A 24,589-nucleotide genomic window follows, 5' to 3' on the forward strand; every position below is an offset into this window, starting at 1 on the left:
GCATTGCTGCTGTCACAAAATAAGTAGCACATAGTTAGTTTTAATTAAGCACACATCTAAAATGCCACTGTATGATATGCAAACATTTAAACATTTCTTACATATGTCCATTGCAGGGTCACAAACATCCACACCAGCCACATCAGAGGGCAAGTCTATTTCCACACAAGACTTTATGTGGTCAGTCAAAAAATACAAGGGAACATCTTCTCTGCATTTCTGACATATGGCCTTTGGCATGTTTGCAAATGCCACATCATTCAGGTCAAGAGGATCCGTACAAAGTTGTTCCTGAATAGGGACTATGAACAGGGTTTTCCCACTGCGACCCGCAGTCTTCAACGTTGTTCCGGTATACCCATCATCTTCAGGAGCAATCAATGTTAAATTTCGTCTTCCCCAGCCACCTAAAAGAGATTGTGCCTTATGACTTTAGTTCAAATCAAAGCACACTATCAATTTGCTTGACAACCACATTCATAACATTTGCCGATGAAACTATAATTACAATCATTTAATTTGTCAATGTTCCATATTCTGTAAAGTAAATATATCATCTGCCCACTTGCTCTTGTATGGATGCCTTTGTTAACGAACTCTTCTACTGCAGTGGACTGGCTATAGATGGCAAAGAATCGCCTTTTAGCCCTCCAACGTTGTGCGAATATAAAAAATTTAAGGAAATATTCAATAACTTGCAGGTGATCCGTAGATATGAGTTCAATTGATATGGGACAAAATTTTGGAAGGAGTGAGGGGGCTCTGATTTCTGCTTTGAGACCAAAAGTGGTGTTCCTCTATTTTAGTGTTTCTCGGTGGTCAGAGGACAGCAGGGGTCGCTGGCGGAATTTTTTTTTACTAAAGGGGGTTGCTGGGATTCTTTTGTTTGGTCAAAGGTAAGCTTTACACTGCATAACAATATCAGTTTAGACTTTGAGCAACTTGCTGAAACTTTATTGTGTAACATTAAAACATACTTGGCTGCAATTGTTCTGATGGCAACTCTCCTTCTCTTCAGTGTTTGTTAGCTTCTCCTGCTAATGGTAGCTTCACCCAACATCAGTTCAGCGTTACACCGGCTAATGACATTTCTGTGATTCACTTATCTGGTGCCTGTTTTTTAAAATATTTTATGTTTTATTGAGGATGGTTGTACATATGTTTATACAGTGCTTCCATGGAAGGACAACATAATATCGTTCGGGAATACTTTAAAGTCTCGCAGTATCTACTGCCTAAATCAATAACGGCAAGAAAAATTATGAAAATAACACTTATAATAATATTGACATGATATCAGCCACTTCATTACCCACCTGCAGATTTGTAAAGCAGCCAACCCCCTGTAACAGTTCCCAACTTTGGAAAAAGGACTTTAAGCGTCTCACCCAGCTGTAAAAGAATTATGTCAAATTAAGACTCATCACAAATCCAAATATATAGTGATTGTTCCTAATACAATATTAATACATGCAATGACAGCCCACTTCATCAGATCAACTTGGGGTGAGTTCACACTGCAGCCTGAAGTGACCCAATTCCGATTTTTTTGCCGGGACCGTTCACACTGCCAGTAAATGCGACATGTATGCGTTCTGCAGTCTGAACGGGCAAACGACCTGAAAGTGTCCCGCATGCGCAGTAGAGGGCGCAATAGCGTCAGCGTTCTCAGTGTTCTGCCGACTGCCATAAAAAGAAGAAGTGCTCAGTGTTTAGTAAACATGGAGGCTAACGGTGGAGCTTAGCTTACATATTTGAAGTTGTTGTCCGGCCGGAGCAGCATATTAACAACTTCATCCTCATTATAGTCCGTCATGGTTGCTGTTTTTCTTCCCACTTGCGCGTATCAGGACACAGAATAGTGAGATTTGTTGAGAAACAGTGACGTTCAGTTCGGATGAAGGCGACCTGGACGTTAGGACGCATTTGAATCGGATACAAATCGGATATGGGTCACATTTGAAAAAGAATCCGACCTGTGCTGTTCACACTGCCATGAAAAGATCGGATACAGGTCGCATTACTTCAAAAAAATAGGAATTGGGTCACTTCAGGCTGCAGTGTGAACACACCCTTGAAATGTTCAAAAATGCAAAATGACAGTCAATTAGAGAGCAGCATTATTGTAATCAAGCTTCTAGATGAATGGCTTAGGTTCAAATAGAGAATCAGAATGGAGAATAAATGTTATTGAGGTAAATGTAATAGTTGCTGGATTCAAAACTTAAGCCTGAGTACTTTAGAAATTGCAGTTCTCCAGTAATTTTCACACACATACATTTCCAAGACTTCAGGCTGGTGGAAGAAAGACTTGATATTTAATGAGTGGAAATATCTTGTTGATACCAAAGCCCAGTGCAGAATTGATTGACAAGCATCACACCATAGAAAGGCAATATGAACTCAGACAAGCAGTGGTCTCAACCAATGTTCTGTTAAGACGGAGAGCAGAGCTACCTTTCGGGCCGACTAGTCCACTGTTTAAATAATTGTGGCATTACCTCATTGTGTGTTATGCTCTCATCAATGTGAGCCGTCTTCCGGCCCAATCCCGCTCTCATGTGTATCAGTTGGTCATCTTCTTTTGGCGTTTTTTCGTAATGTTTTGGCAGTAAATAAAAAACTACATCTAAAGGTTTCATCTTTTTTGCCGGGACCAGGCTTGTTGGAGGAAATCGTCGTTTTCCTCTTCCCCTGTTGAAAAGTCCGGGAAAAGATCTATTGTACAGAAATTTGAAGATAAATAAATTATACTATTTCATTTTCAACATCACTTTGAAGGCATAACCTATGACACATTAGGTAGTAGACTCAAAGAACCACTGAGTAATTTAGACATATGTATATTGCATAATACAAAATAATGAAATACAAGGATTATTCATATGACCCAGTTCAAGAATTGTTTTTCATGTTAATAGTAAGGCGATTGTGATAGGAAGACCAAAGTCCAAAAAAATGAATATCTTTCTGAGAGATTTTACATTGTTTTGATTAGTTGGAGCAACCAAAGATAATAAGTATTTGATGCAATATAAAGACATACAAGTGGAATATTGGAAAACAAATAAAGGTCTTTATAATAAATGCTTCAAAACTGAATTTACAATAAAGAAAGTTGTCATTTACCTGCTCATTTCCATTTGGACAGAGGAATTTTGATGTACCCTACAAAGGTTTCATAACAGAATTTATTAGAAGCCTGCTATGATCAACATATTTAATATATATATACAACCCCCCCCCCACACACACACACACATTAGGCATTAGGGCAACAGTTTATCATTAAACCTGGCATTCTGATTGTTGAGGTCTCCTCTCCCTCCACTTCGTGGTCTTTCAGTCAACAAATTTAGTAAATGCCTTGCCGATTGTACAATAGCATCCTGACTAGCCTGGAGTCACAAAATAAAAATGACAAATTAGCAGTTAAAAGAGGATCACTTAAAAAAATTTACACTGTATGAGAATGATCACGTTTACTCAGGAAAACTCTGTGCTGTAGGGTTCCCACCTTTCAGAAATTAAAATAAGGACACATGCTGTATCCTGTGTCACCATTCACTCATATGGTGGGATGGCCGGTGGAGTGATAGAAAGTATTTGGTAAAAAGGTCTACTCAAATACTGATTAACACAACACCTAATTTAATGTTCAAAGTTTGTCCTCAGGCAGCAAAAAATAAAGTACAAGTATGCATGAGAAGGCTTGTTCCTGATCAAATTTACCCCATGAGCCAGTAGTCAAAATATTCACTGTTATTTTATCAGTATGATTTGTTCTTTAAATGGCTTCTTATATTATCTCATACTATTATTCAATAAAGTTTTATCCAAAATTAACATCTCAAGCAAGTACTCAATCCATTAAAGTTTACTAAAAGCACAATAAGAAACTGAATCAATCATAGCATCTCCTGAGGCATTCTCAACTTCTGGAGATGATTGAGGGATGAACAGATGCCGATGTCTCGTTCTTTAGGACGATTTAAAAAGACGCAGTTAATAGCGATAGGTTACCTTACATGTCCTTTGGTTTACTTTCATACACTAAATGTTTATATGTGCGTGATAGGCGTTCCTATCGGACAGAAATACGGAACAAATCGCGTCCTAGTTTAAAACGGGACGCAATATTTAACTGTCAAATACGGGGCGATTCCGTGGTATTTTACCGAAAGAATGGCAATCCTACGTGCTTTTCTCCCATTACAATTGGGGAAACTATATCAAACATAAGTAAATCTACAGTTTGGTGGGTCACTTGTATTTTGGATGACCATAAATTTATTAATTTATTCATAAATAAAGTCACATGAACAATACAGTAGCTGAACAGAATGAGGTTGTGGTTATAATTAATGTCGGAAGAGTTCACAGCCCCCTCCTTGAAGCATACAAGGCAGCCATGTTAGCTTGCTACATTAGCGGTAGCATCTCCTGGAAAGTTACGACTTTACTAAGACTGCCTGTCTCAGTCTCACTTAAGACAACATACAAAGAAAACCCGGAAAGTCGCCACTAATCAGATCTCTTTAAAGATTCTAGACTTGGCGCAAGTGGTATTTCTTTTTGAAATAAAACACACTGGGTGTGGAACAGTTAAGAGAAGGGGGAGGGTGGGGGCTGGGGGCCTAGGAGGTAGCGAAAACTAATATGCCAGCATTACGTGGTGTAATATTAACAAAGGCCCAAACCCGTGTTTTAAATCAAGCTTTAAGATAATGTATCCAACCGCATGCGCAAAATAAAATATACTACAGAAATATGAAAGCATGGACTCACCGTTGGGGTTGGGTTTACGTTTGCCTCCATGGTCGCTGGCCTCGGCGATGCTGGTATTTCTTCAATATGACGCTTGGGTCATGTGATTGGCTGGGTGTTGAAATCTGACAACGATTGCTAATGTCTGTAACCTNCAAAATTTACTTGATGATTGCAGACTGCTATGTTACAAATTAAGTGAATGATAGTATACATGCTTCACATTAAATTATCCAATTAAAATGTACCTCTGTCAAGGTACTGGGGGGTTCAGGAATTGGATGGTGTGTTCGACCAAGAACCCAGAGCTGGTTAGGAGTCATGTTGCTTTCCGTTCGAAGTGGATGATTGTCCCAGCCACTGCGGAAAGTATCAAGATCTTCCTGCAGACGTGGCAGGAAGACATAATGGCAGCAGAAGAGGTGTGTTTCATTTGAAATGTGGAGGTATCCCTCTTCTTCAAGGTAGTGTAGCACATCGTAATAGATGGACGTTACAGCTGTCCACAGATCTCTCCAGAGTCTCTCAATCCTTCAATTATGGTGTAATAAATGGTTAAAAACTGCCCTTCAAATCTTGTCATATGATGAACAAACAAAGCTAATGTTACTATAGACATTGAAAAGTGATATATTGAAACTTGTCATTTGTACAAACCTTTGATTGTGCACACTCTTCCCAGATATGAAACTGCTTCTTCCTGTTCCACGAATCATAAACATAAGTCGTGCCACGTCCACATTTTCCACCCCTTGATCAGCACGTACCCTAAAATAAGTGTGTAACTTAATCAGAATTTGCTTATAATTACAACATTAATCACAAATTTTAGCATAGCTCAAACATTCTTTGTAACAAAAGATATATTTTGGAGATGCAAAGTAGTGGGGATTAGAAGGATTTTAATTGTATTGGAGTCTTCACCTCCTCAGTAAATTTTGAAAATATTTGTCCTTAGACAGGGAAAAAAAAATTTGTGTACCACATTTCATATTCAGAAAATTTAAAAGTGCTTTACATGACAAAACAGATGCTTAAAATATATGGAGCACTCCAGAGGACATGGGGAAAATTTGTTCTTTTGTGTTCCCTTGCGATAATATACTGATCAATTCATGCAGCATAATTGAATACTGTAAGTTTTCTTTCGGGCCGCTGTACGTTGTGCTTTAATAGAATGTTTTGTAAGGTTTTTTTCATGTATGTTAATATCACTTTGTGAAATATCTGATGTTTTATATCACAAACATAATGGATGCTGGTACAAATTCTTAATATTAATGAAAAAATAATACTCATAAGCTATATAATCTGACAGTGGAACTAGATATTATTCCAAAATGTTAAGTTATAATATTGGAAAATGTCTTATTCTATGGTAAGGTTTTACTTTTTCATCATTACTCAAAACCTATTGATATAAAACAAGCTCCTATGTTTTGGAGAAAAGTTAGTTGATGCCGACTTTTAATCTTTCTTCCTTGGCTCAAAAGGAGTAAGATGGACTGTACACCTTTACCTGAGTGGGAAACCAAACTTCTCCACTGAATCCTGAAAGAAAGCCAGTGTGGTAGATGCCAGGTTGTTGGGAGCTGTACAAAGATACATTATCTGCACAGGACAGCAAGAATGTAATAGTACATTTCAACGCTTATAAAATTATGCATTTATATGCATTTGTAGAAGATACTGCACCTTTCGAGAAAAACCATCAATGCCACCAAAGATAACAATGTTGTACCTAAAAAAAAACAGAAAATATCTCTATAATTAAATATTGTCACCAAAAAGGCTTGCTTCTTTTAGATCACGCATGTTTGTAAGAAGGGACAGAGCAAACTGGACTTCCTGAGGAAGCTAAGTTCCTTCAAGATCTGTTGTTGAGCACATAATCTCTTCTGCCAAAATCTTTTGGGCAGCAGCATCAGAACCAGAGACCTAAAAAGGCTCAGCAGTCTGACAAAGAAGACTGGTTCTGTTCTGGGGACGAATGTGGAACCTCTGAAGATGCTTATGCAAAGAAGAATTCTTCATAATAAAATACTGGACAACCCTGTCCCTGACAACAACTTCTTGAGACTGTCTTAAGAAAACGGAGTATTTTCAGTGAAAGGCTTCTTTATATTGACTGTTATACAGAACACTACAAGAGATCTTTCCTGCCGTCAGCCATCACCATCTGCAATAACTCTTTGAATAACCTAAATTAATGAGTTACGACATTTAATTTCCCTTTGGAATAAGGGATGTTTTTATTTTGATTTAATTTGAAGCGAGGTCAGGTACTGCTTATGTTTGGCTATGTTGAAGCAGAACATGCCAGACATTGGCCATTGTGGACATACTTTATACACCACTGTATATAATACTGAAAAGAGCTGCTTTTATTTCCAAAAGGGTATGTGACATGCTGTGAAATTAAAAAAAAATGCTACATGAGTCGAATATATTTAACAAGCATACTTCAAAGTTAGAAGATAAATGATTTACCGTATTAATTTGTGGTTGGTATCAATGTGCATCAAAGACTGAGGGCCAGGAACTGAGTATGTCCGTCGAGCTATGCATCCTAGCTGGACCATACGTGATGCCATTCCAATGGTGTCTACGCGATGCATGGATGCTCTGACTCTATCATACTGCACCCTCAGTCCCCTGGCTTGCAGAAGGGCCTTTACCATTCGGTACCCAGAGTGAGGCTGCCTGGATTTAATGTCTCTCACACATTGGTCTAAGTCATCATCTGACATGGTGGTGTATGATGCCCTCACTGAAAGACCAGACTCTGCCATCCGTCGATATACAGTCCGTCTGGATATACCCAAGAGTTTGGCGATGCATGGGACAGGGAGATGGAGTTCTAAAAGACTACAAAGGTAGTCTGAGGATATGACCATCCGTTGTCGCCCAGCTGGCCCTTGCTCAAAATGCACAACAGTTGTTTGTTGTTCTTCACTTTGTTTTTGTACATTAATTAGTCTGTGCAAATGAGCCATCGCATCCAAAATATTTGGGGGAACATCTACCTGACAAGATAAGGCATTTAAAAAAACAAGTTCTTGAGTGCAGATAAACTCTAGGAAATCCAGATCGAGGGGCATACGTTCAAGAACATGCTCCAAACGACCACGGAGTCTATCAAAAATATGATCCAGCAAAAGTTCCTTGAAAAGAGAAAAAAGAAAAAAAATGTCAAAAACATTGTCAGTAAAATAAAAAATAAAGTATTTTGAAATCAGTAGGTCAGTATTGAGAAATCACAATAATATAAATTAAATAATATTTAATCTAAAATAAGTTAACAGGTGTACTTATATTTTCTTCACAATGAGTTAAAATCAATTGAAAAAACAAAGGACCTTGTTTCTAGTGTTGCTAGGTAACAGAACGACGTTTTGTACCGCAAAGTAAAAAGCATGTAAATTAATATTATCCACACTTGTCAGATAAGAGAAGCAGTAGTTTGGAGGACGCTATAATCACCATAAATTTATTAATTTATTCATAAATAAAGTCACATGAACAATACAGTAGCTGAACAGAATGAGGTTGTGGTTATAATTAATGTCGGAAGAGTTCACAGCCCCCTCCTTGAAGCATACAAGGCAGCCATGTTAGCTTGCTACATTAGCGGTAGCATCTCCTGGAAAGTTACGACTTTACTAAGACTGCCTGTCTCAGTCTCACTTAAGACAACATACAAAGAAAACCCGGAAAGTCGCCACTAATCAGATCTCTTTAAAGATTCTAGACTTGGCGCAAGTGGTATTTCTTTTTGAAATAAAACACACTGGGTGTGGAACAGTTAAGAGAATCCTTCTTAGATAAACCCAACGCTCGCACATAAAAATGGCTGCAAACAGATGCAATTATACAACTCTACACCTTTGACAAGCAGAAGAAGAGGCTCCTGCACAACCAACTAGAAAGCAGCAAGTGGTTTATGGATGGTGAAGCCATATTTTTAGACGCTGAATTTGAGACGGCGAATTTGAGCAAGTTGAATTTTTAGGACACTGAAAATATTGCATTTGAATTTTTAAAAGTTGAATTTTTTTTATATGCTGAATTTTTTTAACACTGAAAAAATATATATTGAAATTTTTATCTTTGAAATAGGAATGTGAATTTTTTTAACAAATGAAAATTGAAAACATGTACAAAAAATGACACTGAATTTTTTTTTTTATTGAATTCGGATGCATTTTTTTTTCAAATTCTGATGGCCCATATTTACTTCCATATTAAGCTCTTGAAAATGATGTTTTATGTCATTAAAAAAACACATTGCTCTTTTTCGCATTCCCATCAGAAACAAATGTTTTGATTAACTTAAAGGAATTTAAAATCTGCATGAATAATTTTGGGATAAAATGTTTATTATGTTTAAAGATATATTTAAAGAGGGATGTCTACAAGTTACCAGCAGATATTTTTAAAAATACAGCTTTTAAAACCATAGCCAATGCTGTACTTGATTATATCTTGCTAACTTTAGGTTAACAAACAACTAGTAATTTTAAACCCTCTTGTCAATAAAAATTACTCATCTTGTTGGAAGGCATAACATTTGTCTTACTGGATCACAGTGCTGTATTTGACAAAGTTTTTCATTATGATTGAATTAGAAACTTGAGGTGGTTTCTCTGATACAGTTCTAAATTTATTTAAATCTTTCTTTCCAACTATGGCTGATTACAGATTGCATTGGTCATTTGGCTGTGACATTTCTGGGGAATTAAAGAACACATGCTAGGTTCCTCAAGGATATATTTATGAGTCACTTTTAATTTGGTTATTTGTGCATCGTCCTTGTTCAGAATATGGGGTAATTTACCACATATACAATACAAAGAATTTTGATCACACAACATGCTAAATTACAGAACATTAACGTGTTGCATTAAAGGGTAGTCATTCTTAAGTATTAATATTTTCCTTAAAATATTTTATTACAGCGTTCCAGTAAAAACCAAAGTTTTTCACCTCATCAATTCATTTGATCAGCTGTGCATTTGTTTAAAAACTACATTTTCTATTTTTATTTTACTGTGTTTATAGTTAAAATCTATTTATGTTCTCCAGTTAGCAATTTTTGAAAATTTCTTTGCCTCTTTACGGTGCTACACAAAAAAGTTTGCCTCATCTTTTGACAAGATGTGTTCAAGCTAATGTCCATCCAAAAATAATGCTCTAAAATAATCCCCAGGGTCTAAGAAGAATATATGACAGAGAGTACAAATCAATTTGGGAATGGGAATTAGTTGTTTTTGTAAGTATTAAACTATCCCTAATATCTGTTGCTATGACTCGTGTTTATAATAGAAAAAGCAACACGACTATATTTCAATGTTTTTGACAAAGTAAATCGTTACCAACAAAACAACTGTGTCCTGTTGCCGTCCGCGTATTATCGCGGGACTTTAGAGCCAGCTGAGAAGGTTTTTCTATCGTTCCTGGAATCTGCTGTTGTCAAATATCGCGGGAGCCGCCTCCCTAATCACTACGTAATGTGCCGTGCTGCTTCTAGCGGCGCTGGTGACAGTGCTGAAAGCTGTTGGGGTAAGTTTTTGTTAATAATTCAGTTTCGCTAAATTGTAAAATGTATTTTTGTAACGTAAAGTGGCGAATTTTCTTTTTATCATCCAACGAAGCTCTTGAAGTAAGCTTGGTGCCTGTCGTTTGATGTTAACGCAGGCGTCGGGCCTGGGTGGGGGCGCCTCGGCATAAATCACACACAACGGGCCGGGGAGTACGGCAGCATGATAGAGCTAACTGAGGCTAGCCACTTAGCTCCAAGAACGACTCAGCGACATTGACCAAAACTTGAATAAATAAGCTCGTAATGACTACAAAATGTCCCCATAATATGTAAGAGATGTTATTTTTGTCAAACCGAAGTCAAATCCAACAGAAATACTCAAAACTGTCATAAACGTGTGCTCGAGCCTCTTACGTGCTTTCTTTGTTTTCCAGTCCTCGTGCCGTTAGCCTAGAGACCGTTTTGTTCTCTGCTCTCTGCCTGACGAAAACAAATACTTTAAATTTAATGGGCCACTGCTCACATTACTCTGGAATGAAGTTTTATATAATCTCAGGCTGGTTTTGCTGTAGATTTTCCTTCTATTGAATGAATGTAGATATGGCAGGTTTAGTGTAATTGATTCTATTGAACGTCTTATTTGTAAACCAGCATAGTTGATTTAGAAATAATTCACCATTAAGTTCCGAGTTACATTTTATTGCTAACCTTGAAACCACAAAGAGTAGAAGATTATTTTTTAATATATTATGGTTTTTCTGGTGACTTGTAACTAAAGTAGGGTAACCTAATGCATATGCCTCACAATAACCAAGTACACACATACTATTCCTCGTTGATTAAATTTCTCTTGGTGGTAAAGGCCTGGGGCGTAATGGCTGTTTGTAAAGCGATATTCTAATCTTGTCATTAAGGCGACGAGAGTCATTAATGCTGTCTCTGTTGCTTTCTTATACAGTTATCCGATGGGGAGTTAATGTCCCCGTGTGTTATGACACAACCCAGTTTAGTGTGTTTTTCAGTGGAACCTGTTAGCTTCGGTTAGCCTGGATGTGACGTTTTCGATGGCGTTGCATACTGCAACGTGTTGGCTCAGGCCATGCCTTCTGTTACAGCTGAGGATAGCGGATTGTCAGGAAGTCACATGCCTGGCTCTGTCAGAGCGCTTGTCTTTCGTGCCTAGGAATAGTTTGAGGTCCTGGCCTTTCAATAACAGAGGGGTTGTATTGGTTTTCCTTCTACTTGTTTAATTGTTATCAGGCCAAACTGTACTAACGCCGATGATTAGCCTTTTTCAGCTTGTCTGCTCACATATTTCCCCCCTGTTTTTTGTACTTTTTCTCCAGGGCTGTTTTCACTCTGTTCTCCGACCTTTAACACACTAGCAATTCATGACCAGATGGCTGATAAGTTATTTACTACTCTTTATTCTTTAGTGTGTCTCACAGTGTAAGGTTAATGCAAATTGATTTTTTTTTTTTTTTAAATCAAACAGCCTGTGAGCTTCACATTAACCAGGTTGAAGCTTGTTATGAAGTGTTGTAGGCTTTGGGATGTGGATCGGACCCATTGCGACACAGGACACCATATCAAGTATCACTGGGGGGCCTGGGTGTTTACAAAGCAGTGTATTTAGGTCAACAACATTCTCCATTCTCCCCAACCCCACTAGTTGGGTTTGAGTTACAAAATAAACCAGTCTTCACACATGTGTTCCCAGGATTTATTCTATTAGTTTCAAAAACCAATGGTTTTAATGGTAGATTGTATCCGTAGTAGAAAAAGAAATTTGGTCTAAAATGGAGCCATGAATGTCACCGCCCACAGCAAGTGGATCTTTTTATCTTTGGTTCTTCTCAACATGTTTACTTCATGATATTGTGCACCTGTTAGATATCTGAGAATATTTTTCTTTTTACTGCAGCAGTTAATAATTGTGTATTCTCTAAAAGCCTTAGAAGACATGTGCTCACGGTTGTCGTGTTTTTGTTCAGGAAAAATGTGAAACTGCTGTTATCCAACATCAGAACAACATGAAACAATTTCAGTATAAGTGAATAAAATTCACCATACTTGCATAAAGTCTGAAAAGAACATATGACATGATCTAATCACTTTAAAAAAGGTAACTATTGTTCCTACTGTTTTTCTTGCCTGAAAATGTTACGACACAGCCCAGTTTTCTTACTTGTAAGCAAGGAAAAGCGGCTTGCTTTTAGCTAACTGGCCAGCAGAGTTCAGGGGTATTTGAGATGATGGTTGTACAGAGAAGACTGCAGTCAGCACTTTTTCTTGCATCTCATTAAAAAGATTGTAAAACATAGCAGCGGTATGGATGAAAATTTAAGTAGTTTTCAAACCGTTCTCGTAACTCAAAAAAGTAATTTGTTGTCTTTTTGAGGTTCACGTCAGGTGTCTTGGAGTCTTCTTTTCGCCTCTTTACATTAACCCTAGATGTTTACCTGGATGCATTGCATTTGGTTGCATCTCTAACCCAATCTTTTCTTTCCCCCCCCCAACAGTATGAAGTGAAACCGAACTGAATTTTTGTACCATCCGCAACTGCTTCAAGTTCAGATCACAACTAAAGGAACTGAAGACAAACCTCCCAGATTAAAAAAAAAAGTTGCAACACTGAAGCCAAGTGGGGGGAGAAAAGGATCACTTCAAGGATTTAAAAACACAAGAGAAACAAAAATCCTGAAACGACCAAAGAACACGCACATCAGCCCAACTGAAACGTGAAAGAGAAGCAATCCTGTGCCCAAGCATATTCTAAGAAGAAAACTGATCTGAAACAAGAAGTTTGTGCCTACTCAACAGCTTTGACAAAGCACACGTCCCAACGCTGCTCCTAGCCCTCCTCATCCTAACTACGCTGCCGACTCGCCACTAAAGTGTAGAGTAGGCTGCTCTCTGCTAGTAACCTCCCATAGTCTCCCCCGTCTCTCTACTCCACCTTTTTGTTCTCCGTAACTTTTCTAAGCAGTGTTATTGCACCTGCAACTGCCTTTTGTGTGCTAGGTTTCCTTTTTCTTTTTTTTCTTTTTTTTTTTTTTTTACTTTATGCAACCACCTTGGTCTTGTGCCAGAAATCTGTTAGGAGCGTGCATGTGTTAAAGTGTGTGTATGTGTTTGTGTGTGTGAAGCTCTGCGAAGTCATCAAGATCCAGAGAAAAAAGATAAAAGAAACGGTAAAGGTGAGTCACAGTTACTGCCACCACTGTTTAAAATTGTATGCTTTTATTTGTTATGCTAAGTGGGGGCAACTCCAGGCCTGGAGGGCCGGTCTCCTACAACTTTTAGATGTGTCTCTACTTCAACACACCTGAGTCAAATAATGAGGTCATTAGCAGGACTCTGGAGAACTTGACTGCACTTAGGAGGTGATTCAGCTGTTGGATTCAAGTGTGTTGGACCTGGGAGACGTCTAAGAGTTGCAGGACACCGACCCTCGAGGACCAGGATTTCCCACCCCTGGGATAGACTATCCACTACACACTGATAAAACACATGGCTCCTTTTTTGTTCCTCAAAAACTGTGAAATGGGTTTTTTCCCCAACTTTTATGTCTTTCTTTTTTGTTTTGCTTCTTCTGATTTAATTTCTGAGAACTTCACTGATGCATAATAAAGCTAATATTAGTCCTTTCAGGATGTTGTAATGTTTAAATTTTTTGATTGTTGCAGTTTAAAATTAATTGATTTTTGCGGCACCTTTTTCAAAAAGTTCTAGGTTTGATTTTCAGCATATGATCTTGGATAAAAGTTTAAACTGCTGCACATAGCCTTTCCCCTCAAAAAAAGACATAATTTTAACATGGTTAATATTTGAACTGCAAATAACATTTTTAAGTACCTTCTTGAAATGTCACCCTTAATACAAATACAACCACGTCCTGAGGAGTTGTTAAAGTCTAAAAGAACTCCATTTTGGTCATTCAAGTTAACATGATCTGTATGCAAATCATACAGGACATCTCAAAATGATTTTTGGAGGGAATGGTTCCAGGTTTGTCTTTCAAGCGATGTTGTCATGAAGCAGAAAGTTAAGTTAGAAGGGGCTAAGATGATTGGTCAAAATTCAGTCAAGTTGAGGTGATGGGTCAGATTTGCAGAATGCAATGCAAAATTTGTGAAAGATGAGTGAATTGGCATTAATATTTATGGTTGTAGCTTCCTAGAGGGCCTATTTTGTGGGGTTTTCTACAAACGGTAACGTCAGTAAGTGTGGTGTTGGTGTCCTGGTAGCAGAAAGGTGTGACTGGTTCACTGAACTGTAAATGATTTTGACCTGGTCACCAGGCTGTTTCTTGGCATCTCTACATGAAACATTTTTCTGTGCTGTTTTTTCCCTGCCTCTAAATCATTTAGGATTTACTATTGAATCAGAAAATAAGTGAATCCTTATGTAGATTTTTAGACTTTTATGCTTTCCAAGTTGAAAGAACACCAGGTTTTAGTTAGAAATGACCAGCTCCTCACTGCGTTTTCTCGTCTGTGACTTGTAGCCTGTTTTTAAACTCTGGATAAATAAGACGAACTGGCCCGTCCAACCAGTTGCCCCCACCTCTGTTTGGAGGGGGTTGAATTTTTAAATTTTTCCTCACAATTCCCGGAGAGTCCACATCATTGTTTTCCTTTCTGAGTGACACTTGGCACACTGGCTGACCTTCCTCACCCATCATGTTTGTTCCTCTCTTCACCCTTGCAGACATCCAGCCGTGTATCACTGGGTGGTTACTTAACTGTTGTCCATTTAAAACAAAAAAAAAAAAAAAAAAAAAAAAAAATAAACGAGAAATTAAAACATTTTGGGCAGGGGCTCAACAAATTTGGNGGACCACAACCGCTCATGAATGGCAATATGCAATATTTACAGCCCCTTCTAAAAATGTTTATAACAACCTATTTTAATACTTCAAACACTAAATTAACTTTAACAAGCATTAATTCACACAGAGGAACATCTATCATCTGCTCTTGGATTAACTGCTTCGTGAACGTCTACGCTTTGCTTCGTTCAGAGCTTTGGGACCCTCTGTTGTTGAAAAGACAACAACAGAGGGCCTTTGTTGAAGTTTTAAAGTATTTGATCTGATTTTAATTACCCAATCACTAACATTTGGCCATAACGTATGTGGGCTAGTTTGATGAGACTTACTGAAAATCTAATGCGCTGTGTAAATGTCCATGGGGAGTAGGACCACCACATCTTTACCAGCAATAAATTGTCTTAAGCATTCCTCTTCATCCGACTTTCATTGCTTAATACTTGGAAGCGTGGCCAACACAGACTGAACAGCTTCATTCACTTCCTCGGCTGTCATCACCAAGCTTCAGTTGTAGGCAAGCGGACTACAATTCTGAAACAAGTCAGCACATGAATTTGTTACATGCAGAATCTGTATAATGTACCTAATGGTTGGAAATAGATTTAGTGAGGCACTGAATGCTAAAAGTCAGCAGAGGAAGAAAACTTTAATGACTCAATCACACGTGAAAGGTACTGAGGCATTTTTAAAGCTCATGATCACGGAAATCTGAATTTAGCAGATGGCATCCTTGCCACACATTCTATCTCATCTCGCTGAGATTCTTTTATAACTCAAACATGGTAAAAAAAAATAAAAATAAAAAATTAAACGATGTAAGAAGGAGGGAAAGAGTGCTGTAAGCTTCATATATTAGCTCCAGCAGGGATGAATTACAGCTCCAGGGCAGCTGGGATGTAGTAAAATGTAGCATGTGTCTGTGGAAACTGCCTCTCCACAGTTTAACTGATGCCACTGAGAAATGTATCTAAGGCTGTTTTTAAAACCAAAATAAGCTTCAGGGAGAAAGGAGTGGAGGAAGAGAGTCCATCATTCTTCAGTGTCTTTGAATATATTTAATAATTCTGTTTTAATTTAATTCAGGACATGGATCAACCAGGAGATTCTGGGCTTGTTATCGGAGGAAAAACCGTCGGGGTCTGGCCATTCAGAGCCCTGTAGGTGAGAACAAGAACTCTGAACCGAATTCTAAAATCCACTGGGAGCCAGAATGGTGAGTATAAAGGTTGATGTGAGCATATTTACTGAATTTAGTAAGAAGTCTGGCTGCTGCGTATTGAATGGCTTGCAGATGGGAAACCGATGAGCTGTCCAGGCCTGTAAAAGAAGATTTAAGATAGTCCAGACTGAATGACAACCACATGAATGATCTTTTCGAGGTCCAGTCGGGAGACCTTGTCTCATATTTTATAACTGTTTCTTAAATGAAAGGAACATGAAGGAGAAATTGATATGGTGTATGAGTCAAACCTTCATTAACAGTTAAATGTGTGGACAAAAAGAAGCGAATAGCTGCGTTTCCATTACAAATGTACGCAAAACTTAATATTGAAAAAACACAATTTCAATGTTTCCATTAAATAATAAATGCTATTAAATCACGTGAATGAGATGTTACAAAAAAACACGCGGCAATGTGATCCTCCAACTACTTTTTTGTGGTTTGCATTAATGATATCACATGATCACGTAACTCGTGATCTGAAAAACATGTTTCCTTTACAGTTTTGGTTTTGCGAAATAACCCAATTTCGATGCGTCCAAAAACCAACCCAAAGCCACACACCTTTCTGTCTTCCCTTGGCAGGTGCTTCCTGGGTCCAATTTTAGTGTTTTCCTTCTGCTACACACCTGGATTGAATCTATGGGTGATTAACAGGCTTCTGCAGTACTTGGTGGCTGCAGAAGAGGTCATGCAATCATGTGGATCAGCTGTTCTGGAATAGAGGCACATCTAAGACATGCAGAGCAGGGAGGCCTGAGGACTTGAATTGAGAAACAATTTTATATACAAATTATACCACAGCATGCCCAGGTGGGCCCCATATTGGGAAAAGGAGGGCAGACCAGATGGGTCCCATATGGGTTTGACCGCGGGTTCCATGGTGGTGCCACATAGGTTTGCCCATGTAGGGCCACAGCCCACATGGACCCTACATGGTGGTGGGCCCACATGGGTTTGCCCATTTAGGGCCCATGTAGGGTCCCAAACTCATGTGGGACCCACATGTCTGCCCACCTTTCCCCCATATGGGGCCCACCTAGGCATGCTGGCAGGGAGTGGACATATAATAAACCTTTTTCTTTTTTTTACCCCACTTTGGCATAGGTTGATACAGTATTTATAGTTGCGGCGGAGAGTAGGGGGGCGCGGACTGTATTCTTCTTCCTGAGGGGGAGGGGGGCTTAACAGAAAATAATTGAGAAGCACTGCATTAAGCAAATGTATTTTCAAAATCTGAAATTGCACAATTATTTGGTCAATGCAATTCAACACAGAATATATATATATATATATATATATATATATATATATATATATTCTTTTTTTCTTTGTGGCACTATTGATAAAATGCAACCGCAATCAGACACTTTTGTGTGAAGAATTTACAACTCCAAAGCAGGACAACATTGACGTCTCACTGTTTATTGAAGTAATAATGGATTCTGCCAATTCATTTGAAGTTATTCAGCAATGGGAGCTGACACTATTGTCATAAGATCATAAGACAAATGAAGCTGGGAATAAAAAAGCACTAATAGCAACAGCTATTAGTGCGTATTGACTGCTACTTATGTGGAGCCGTCTGTTTGAATGCATAGTCAGAGCCAAGAGTGGTGGGTTGTGAGTCCGACAATTTTAAAATTTTGCCGTGTGACCCAGGCATGACTCTAATCAGGCAGTTAATTTATTTAATTAAAATAATATTGGTCCCTTAAAGGTTACAAGAAAAAAAACCCAGTAAATGTTTTAATCTTAAAGATAATAAATCCATTGAGTACAGAATAAAGAACACCCCGCATTGCCTTAATAAATCTCATGACTTTTGTGATTAAATGGAAATAACGGACCCTGCTCTTTATCTGGGTGATTGCTATCATTATTCATAAATGTTAGATGAAACAACTTCATTAATAGCATGTTGCTAATGAATGTAAATGTGCTTATTTAAATGGAACGATGCAATTGTTCCAGCTGCAGTGCATCATTGAGCAGTGCTGCTGCGTGAATACCTTAACCTTTTAAATTTCCCTGAAGTAGATAAATGGGAAGTTCTGTGTGAGATGACAGTTGTCATCATCATGTGTCGCTGGGTGTTAAGACCAGCTCCCCAAATCAATCATATTTGTGATGTTATTTTTCAACATGAAATTAATCACAGTCCCTGTGTAAAAATGGAAAGGTTATCTCATAATGATGGGTGTTATAGTATCAGTAATAAACACTTTATGACATTATAATAAAGCTGTAAACTGTGATTGCTACGCCTTGTCACCTCTGTATCCTGTGTTGAAGATAAGAATCAAAAGCACCAATGGTGGGAATTATGTCAAGAACACAGGGTTTGGTGAAAAATAAAATAGAAATCAGTGAAAGTAAACTAAATAGATAATTATTTAAATTCCTTTTATGATTTTCTCCAGAATTTATTGATTTGGTTGCTTGTGAACTGTCTGAGGTCGAATGTTAACCCAATTAATGTTTTCATCAGTTTCAGTTTAGCTACGGTTAGCAAGTTGAGGTTACTGTATGACTTGTAGCCATGCTTGGTGTTGTTTTAACCTTTAAACAGGAGAATTTGAAGCTTTGAGTCAGATGCTAACATCAGTGATGAGTTTTACACCTGAAGCAAGATGCAAAGTGATGTATGAGCAGCACTGTGGGCATTTTAGTGTAAGTTAACATATGCCACATTGACATTACAGTACATCATGAACCATGGTAGTCTGGTAAAAACCAGCTCCTTGTTCTATGCTTTACTTTGTATAGCTGGTCTGGACCCTTGGCTATATTGAGAAATGATTGCTTGCTGGAGGCATGGACCCTGTTGAAGTTTGAAAAATTTAATCTTAATTTTACCTAATTGCTAACATTTGACATATGTCCTATTAACTCAACCTTGAAGGAAGCTACACTATTAAGATTACCAGAAATTACGTACACTGTAAGCATCCATTGCCCACTGTGAAGACTTAACATCCCTGTCATCAATAAGAAGTCTTAAATATTCCTCTTGCTCCAACTTTATTTGCTCAATATTTTAAGGTGTAGCTTCCTCTGCTGCAACCATTAGCAGACTACAATTTCAAAACAGTGCAGCAAATCCATGTCATCATTCACAACTTCTCCTTCGGTTCACTGATTGGCCCAGTTGAAGTTCTACCAGAGAAATCCAGGTCAGCAGGAAAAATCCCAGATGGAGCACTGAAGGAAGATGAGAATCAAGTGGAATTGTGTAGGAAGGCAGAGGCCAGGCTGGAACAAGACCAATGTTTGGCAAATAAATATGTTAAGAACAGAACTTAACCTGGCAGTTTTGATGGGACCTTAACAGAGCTGTCCAGACACTAACATACTGATTCAATGTTTAAAAAATGAGTCCTGGACAATGATCCAAAATCCTGTGGAAAATGACCACTTCATGTTGTTGCTGTAAAGGTGGATCACTTGGTAACCAGGTTTAGTAGTCTACTCCATCTTATCTTCACAGATTGAGTATCTACCTCCAGGTGTCCAAGCAAGGTGGACCAGGTGGAGAAAAGTGTCAGGTGTGATATGTGATTAAAAGATTATCAGCAAGAATGAAAGGAAAGGTGTACAAGACGGTGGTGAGACCAGCAATGCTGTTTGGTTTAGAGACAGTGGCAATAACAAAGAGGCAGGAGGCAGAGCTGGAGGTAGCAGAAATGAAGATGTTGAGGTTCTCTTTGGGACTGACAAGGATGAATGAAATCAGAAATGAATACATCAGAGGAACAACTCATGTTAGATGTGTGGGAGATAAAGTCCGAGAAGCCAGACTGAGATGGTTTGGACATGTACAGAGGAGAGACAGTGAATACATCGGTAGAAGGATGCTGAGGATGGACTTACCAGGCAAGAGACCTAAAGGAAGACCAAAGAGGAGATTTATGGAATGGATATAATGAAAGAAGACATGACAGTAGTTGGTGTGAGAGAAGAAGATAGGATTACATGGAAATGGATGATTCGCTGTGGCGACCCCTAAAGGGAAAAAGCCAAAAGGAAAAGAAGAGTATCTACCTCCATTGTTTTCAGCTTAACATCTCTCACCTGTCTTGACTATAAAATGTTTCACCAACTAAATGTGCCACTCTTGATGATGCTGTGATGGAGGAAGGTAAGCCTGGCTTCTAATTAGGTTATCCATAAAAGCATGAAGGCAAAATATAAAAGAGCACTTTGTTGTAAACTTGAGGAGCACTGCCATGGCAACCATGACTTCAAACAAAGACTTAGCTAAACAAAGCTTTGTTGAACATAGAAGTGCCTCGACATCATTTGCATCTTAGTCATTGTTTGTGAGGACATGATGTGAAGTATACTGAATTCCTTCTATTTTAATCTACCTTTAGAGTAACAATTGTAAACCTTGTATCATGTGTTTCTGTCTTTATTTCATATTTCTAGGAACAAGGAAGCTTTAGAGCATGGTACAACCAGGAAGGAATGCTTCTTCCTGACATTAGTCCTCAAGGCATACGCTTTGCATTCTCGGTGTATTTCTAACAAATATTTGTTTGGCTTTGGAGGCTGGATTTTTAAGACATTCCAGAGATCATGACAGATGTTGTCAGACCTGGAGCTATACGCCTTCAGCTAGCAGCTCTCTAGTCCCTCAGCGGTGAAAAACCCAAGGGCATTGTCAGTGTGATGGCACAGGGGAGTGGTGGTTCTGACTTCTGAACAGCTTCAAAGCAGACAGAAAACAAAGAAAGAAGACTGAAATAGTTTGTTGAAAGAGGGGCATTGATCACTTAATGAGCCACTCCTCTCCAAACATATGGACTGTGTATTACATATAGAGAGCAGCATATACCAAAACAACAATCATATGCACTGCGTTTACACTATAATTACTATACTATACTAACATGAGGACCCATGTTTTGGCGCCTCAGCACTTGCCCCAACAAGATCAATTAAAAACACGTTCTATACATTTACCAATACAGGCATATTGCGTATCCACGTATCGGGAAAAAGCTCATCTAAATGATAGAAAAAATATTTTCTACCTCAACAACACCCAGCTTCAATACTAAGCAGCTTGATTAAAAAAATAAATAAATAAAAAAAACGTAATTAGATGCTAACTAGTAATACCCAGCAATGACAGAGCAACATGGCCCAAACTATCAGAGTAAAGCCGAAGCTCTGCCGTTTCCAACAATATCAGAGACACCACGCTACGTGCAAAACTCACTGAACAGCAGCTAAAGAAGATGAAAATAAAATAGCTAATTTCACGAAGCTAAAAACATAAATTCAGTCCTACATTTGCTGTTTCGTGGTCATAATCCATATTAGAGTAAATATTTCCATTCCATTAATCCATTTTCCCTGCGTCACTCTCACGTTATTTTTGGCTCTGTCCAGAAACTCTTCTGTCTCCTAGCTACCTTAAACAAAATCCAGAGGCGAACTCCGTCAATGTATGTCACACACATCCCTCGTTGGGTTCCGTAATAATGTAAACGCCCTCGGATTCTATTGGCTCTGATGGTTCGAAAGTCATGTCAATCATCAAAATTGGCCAATGGGTTCCCGAGAAACTGTCCCGTGTAATTTAGAATGTCTGAATGGAGAACTGGATGATTTTACGCGCAGAGCGCACATAGAGATTTCAGGAGGATTTTTTTCTCGGTACTGTTTACTCTTTTTTAATCACAAAGTCCATAAAGGATTTTTTTTTTTTTTAGAAAATGTTACGCTATCCTCTCTCTCTCTCTCTCTCTCTCTTTTTTTTTTTTTTTTTTTTTTTTTACATCTGAGAGAATAATGGCCAGCAAAATGAAGAAGTTTTTCACAGCTGGGGAGGTGCTGGATATATTGACAGCTGATAGCGGTGCTAATCTTTTCCGTCTGACGAGGAAGATTTAGTGCACCCAGATGGAAATACCAGTGATCCAGATTATGAAATCCCATCATCAGTGAGGTTTGTAATCCATTTTGTTATATCCTTATTTATTTTTTGTAAAATTCATAGTATATATAGTATGCCCATCAAACTTTTTTTTGTGGGGTAAAATTAGACCACAACATGATTTTCTTACTTAAACCAAATGATAATTTATTAAATTGTACTATAAAACCTGAAAAGGAATACCTGAAATGAGAAACCAAAATCACATCAACATGAAACCATTCTTTTTGTGTGTTAGCTGAGGAGCATCCAAAACAATACCACCAGCCTCAGAAATGGTTTCTTCCCTTCAACTGTCAGACTGCTGAACTCAAGCTGCACGTATTTCACCTTCATCTAATAAATTATTTACACATGCACACTTTAAAAATATACTGTAACACTTTATTTGACGGGGTGTGAATAAGACTGTCATGACACTGTCATAAACATGACATAACACCTGTCATGAACATGAATGAGTCCTTATGAATGTCTGACTGTTGTCATGAAGTGTCATGTGGTAAATAATGACACTTTTAATGCAAAGTTCTCTAAAAGTTTCATTGAAAGTCCATTAAAAGTGTCAATGTTGCATTAAATTGTCATTATTTACCAAATGACACTTCATGACAACAGTCATAGACATTCATAAGGACTCGTGTTCATGACAGATGTTATGTCATGTTTATGACAGTGTTATGTTAATCTTATGTGCAACACTTCAAATAAAGTGTTACTATCACATAAATTTCTTTATTATTTATGTTTTTAATTTATTTGTGTAAATGTGTTCATCTGGGACCTGAGGCCAAATTTTGTTGCACAAACAAGCAAATGTGGTATGACAATACAAAAATCTTTGAATCCTTGAGTTTTTATTTCTTTTCCGCATGTAATTTTATAGTGATGATGGTGACGATGGGGAGGATGATAATCAACTGCCATCTGGACGAGCATCCTCCAGTACATCCCAAGCAGGGCCATGTTCTTCTGCTTCTCCTGCACAGCCACATCCAGACCTTTTACAGTTTGAAGACACACAGAAAAAAAGAAAATGAAAAGACCCCACACATCTGTGCATCCAAAGCGGGGTCGGGGTGATTCTGTAACAGAAGAAAAATGAAACAATAAAGAGGATGGAGACAAAAAGCCACAACCACTCAGGTTTGTGCCAGCCAGGATGCCCCGGCCCACTTTTGACACATCTTCATGGTCTCCTCTCACCCTCTTCCAGCTTTTCTTTAGTCCTTCTGTACTCCGTGCACTGATTGCCAACACCAATGCCAATGCTGCTAGAAGACTTAAGAGCTGGAAAAAAGTTTGTCTGGAAAGAGCTAACAGTGGGAGATTTTTACATCTTCATGGCCATTATCATTTTCACCAGTCTTGTGAGTGTGTGCACCTTACATCAGACTACTGGAGAAAGTCATGGCCTTATAACTTCTCCTTCCCTGGAGATAAAATGACACAATGTCGTTTTGAAGCCGTCTTGTGGTCTCTACATCTTAGCAACCCTCAAAAAGATGAGGAGAATGAGAAGAAGAAGAACACCGCAGACTATGACAGGCTTTTCAAGATCAAGCCGTTGTACACAGAAATTGTAACCACCTTCCAGGCCCACTCTCAGCCACATCAGAAGATCTCTATTGATGAACGGATGGTGGCGTCCAAAAGCCCGTAACAGCATGAAGCAGTACCAGACAGACAAGCCAACAAAGTGGGGCTACAAGCTTTTTATATTGGCAGACTCCTCCACAGGCTATACCTGGAATTTCTTTATTTACACTGGTAAAAGTGTCTCTACCACAGGGCAAGACCTGAGCTACTCTCCTTCTGTTCTCTTCGCTTGGTAAAGGGTATACACTGTACATTGACAATTTCTACACCAGCCTCACAGTTTTCAAAGATCTGAGTGCTAAAAACATCGGCTGTTGCGGAACAATAAGAAAAAATTGTGTTGGTTTTCCACAAACCAACAATAACGACCTGCCCAAAAAGGCAGGGGAGATGTACGGTGACTGAGGAGAGGGAACCTGCTCTTCGTGAAGTGGATGGACACACGCGAGGTGACACTGCTCCACAGTCCACACAGCTTTCAGTGGAAAAACAATCAAGCGGAGGGTAAAAAGTAGTGGTGTGTGGCAGACTTAAAGCATACCAGCTCCTGATTCCGTTATTGACTACAATAAACACATGGGTGGTGTGGATTTGTCTGATGCATTAATCAGTTATTACAGTGTACAGCATAAGTCCATGAAATGGTGCAAAACATTTTTCTACCATTTCATGGACATT

At 38.4% G+C, this 24,589-nt stretch overlaps 2 protein-coding genes and 2 long non-coding RNA genes across 4 annotated transcripts in view; 2 read left to right on the forward strand and 2 right to left on the reverse strand.

The window, feature by feature from the left end:
* LOC106964258 (uncharacterized) overlaps positions 1–4,915 on the reverse strand; it is an 11,313-nt gene extending 6,398 nt beyond the window's left edge. Inside the window, exon 1 of the transcript XR_001428359.1 lies at positions 4,789–4,915. The gene's annotated coding sequence lies outside the window, so the exon portion shown is untranslated. The remainder of the gene's footprint in view (positions 1–4,788) is intronic.
* Positions 4,916–4,928: 13 nt separating this feature from the next.
* Positions 4,929–7,871, reverse strand: LOC106964257 (uncharacterized). Its single transcript, XM_015059658.1, has 5 exons — positions 7,258–7,871; positions 6,463–6,508; positions 6,287–6,378; positions 5,425–5,535; positions 4,929–5,298 (listed from the first exon to the last, which is right to left on the reverse strand). Exons 1-5 carry the CDS (start codon positions 7,866–7,868, stop codon positions 4,992–4,994), a joined length of 1,167 nt encoding a protein of 388 aa, XP_014915144.1. The 5' UTR covers positions 7,869–7,871; the 3' UTR covers positions 4,929–4,991.
* Positions 7,872–10,221: 2,350 nt separating this feature from the next.
* Positions 10,222–13,095, forward strand: LOC106964260 (uncharacterized). The gene is made up of 2 exons (XR_001428360.1): positions 10,222–10,329; positions 12,832–13,095. It is a non-coding gene; the product is annotated as an uncharacterized LOC106964260 (long non-coding RNA).
* A 321-nt stretch (positions 13,096–13,416) lies between these two features.
* LOC106964261 (uncharacterized) lies at positions 13,417–15,086 on the forward strand. The gene is made up of 2 exons (XR_001428361.1): positions 13,417–13,509; positions 15,023–15,086. It is a non-coding gene; the product is annotated as an uncharacterized LOC106964261 (long non-coding RNA).
* Positions 15,087–24,589: the final 9,503 nt, after the last annotated feature.

Source organism: Poecilia latipinna, unplaced genomic scaffold (assembly GCF_001443285.1).
Source record: "Poecilia latipinna isolate Pla-1442-1.1 unplaced genomic scaffold, P_latipinna-1.0 Scaffold1647, whole genome shotgun sequence".
Taxonomy (NCBI): Eukaryota; Metazoa; Chordata; class Actinopteri; order Cyprinodontiformes; family Poeciliidae; genus Poecilia; species Poecilia latipinna.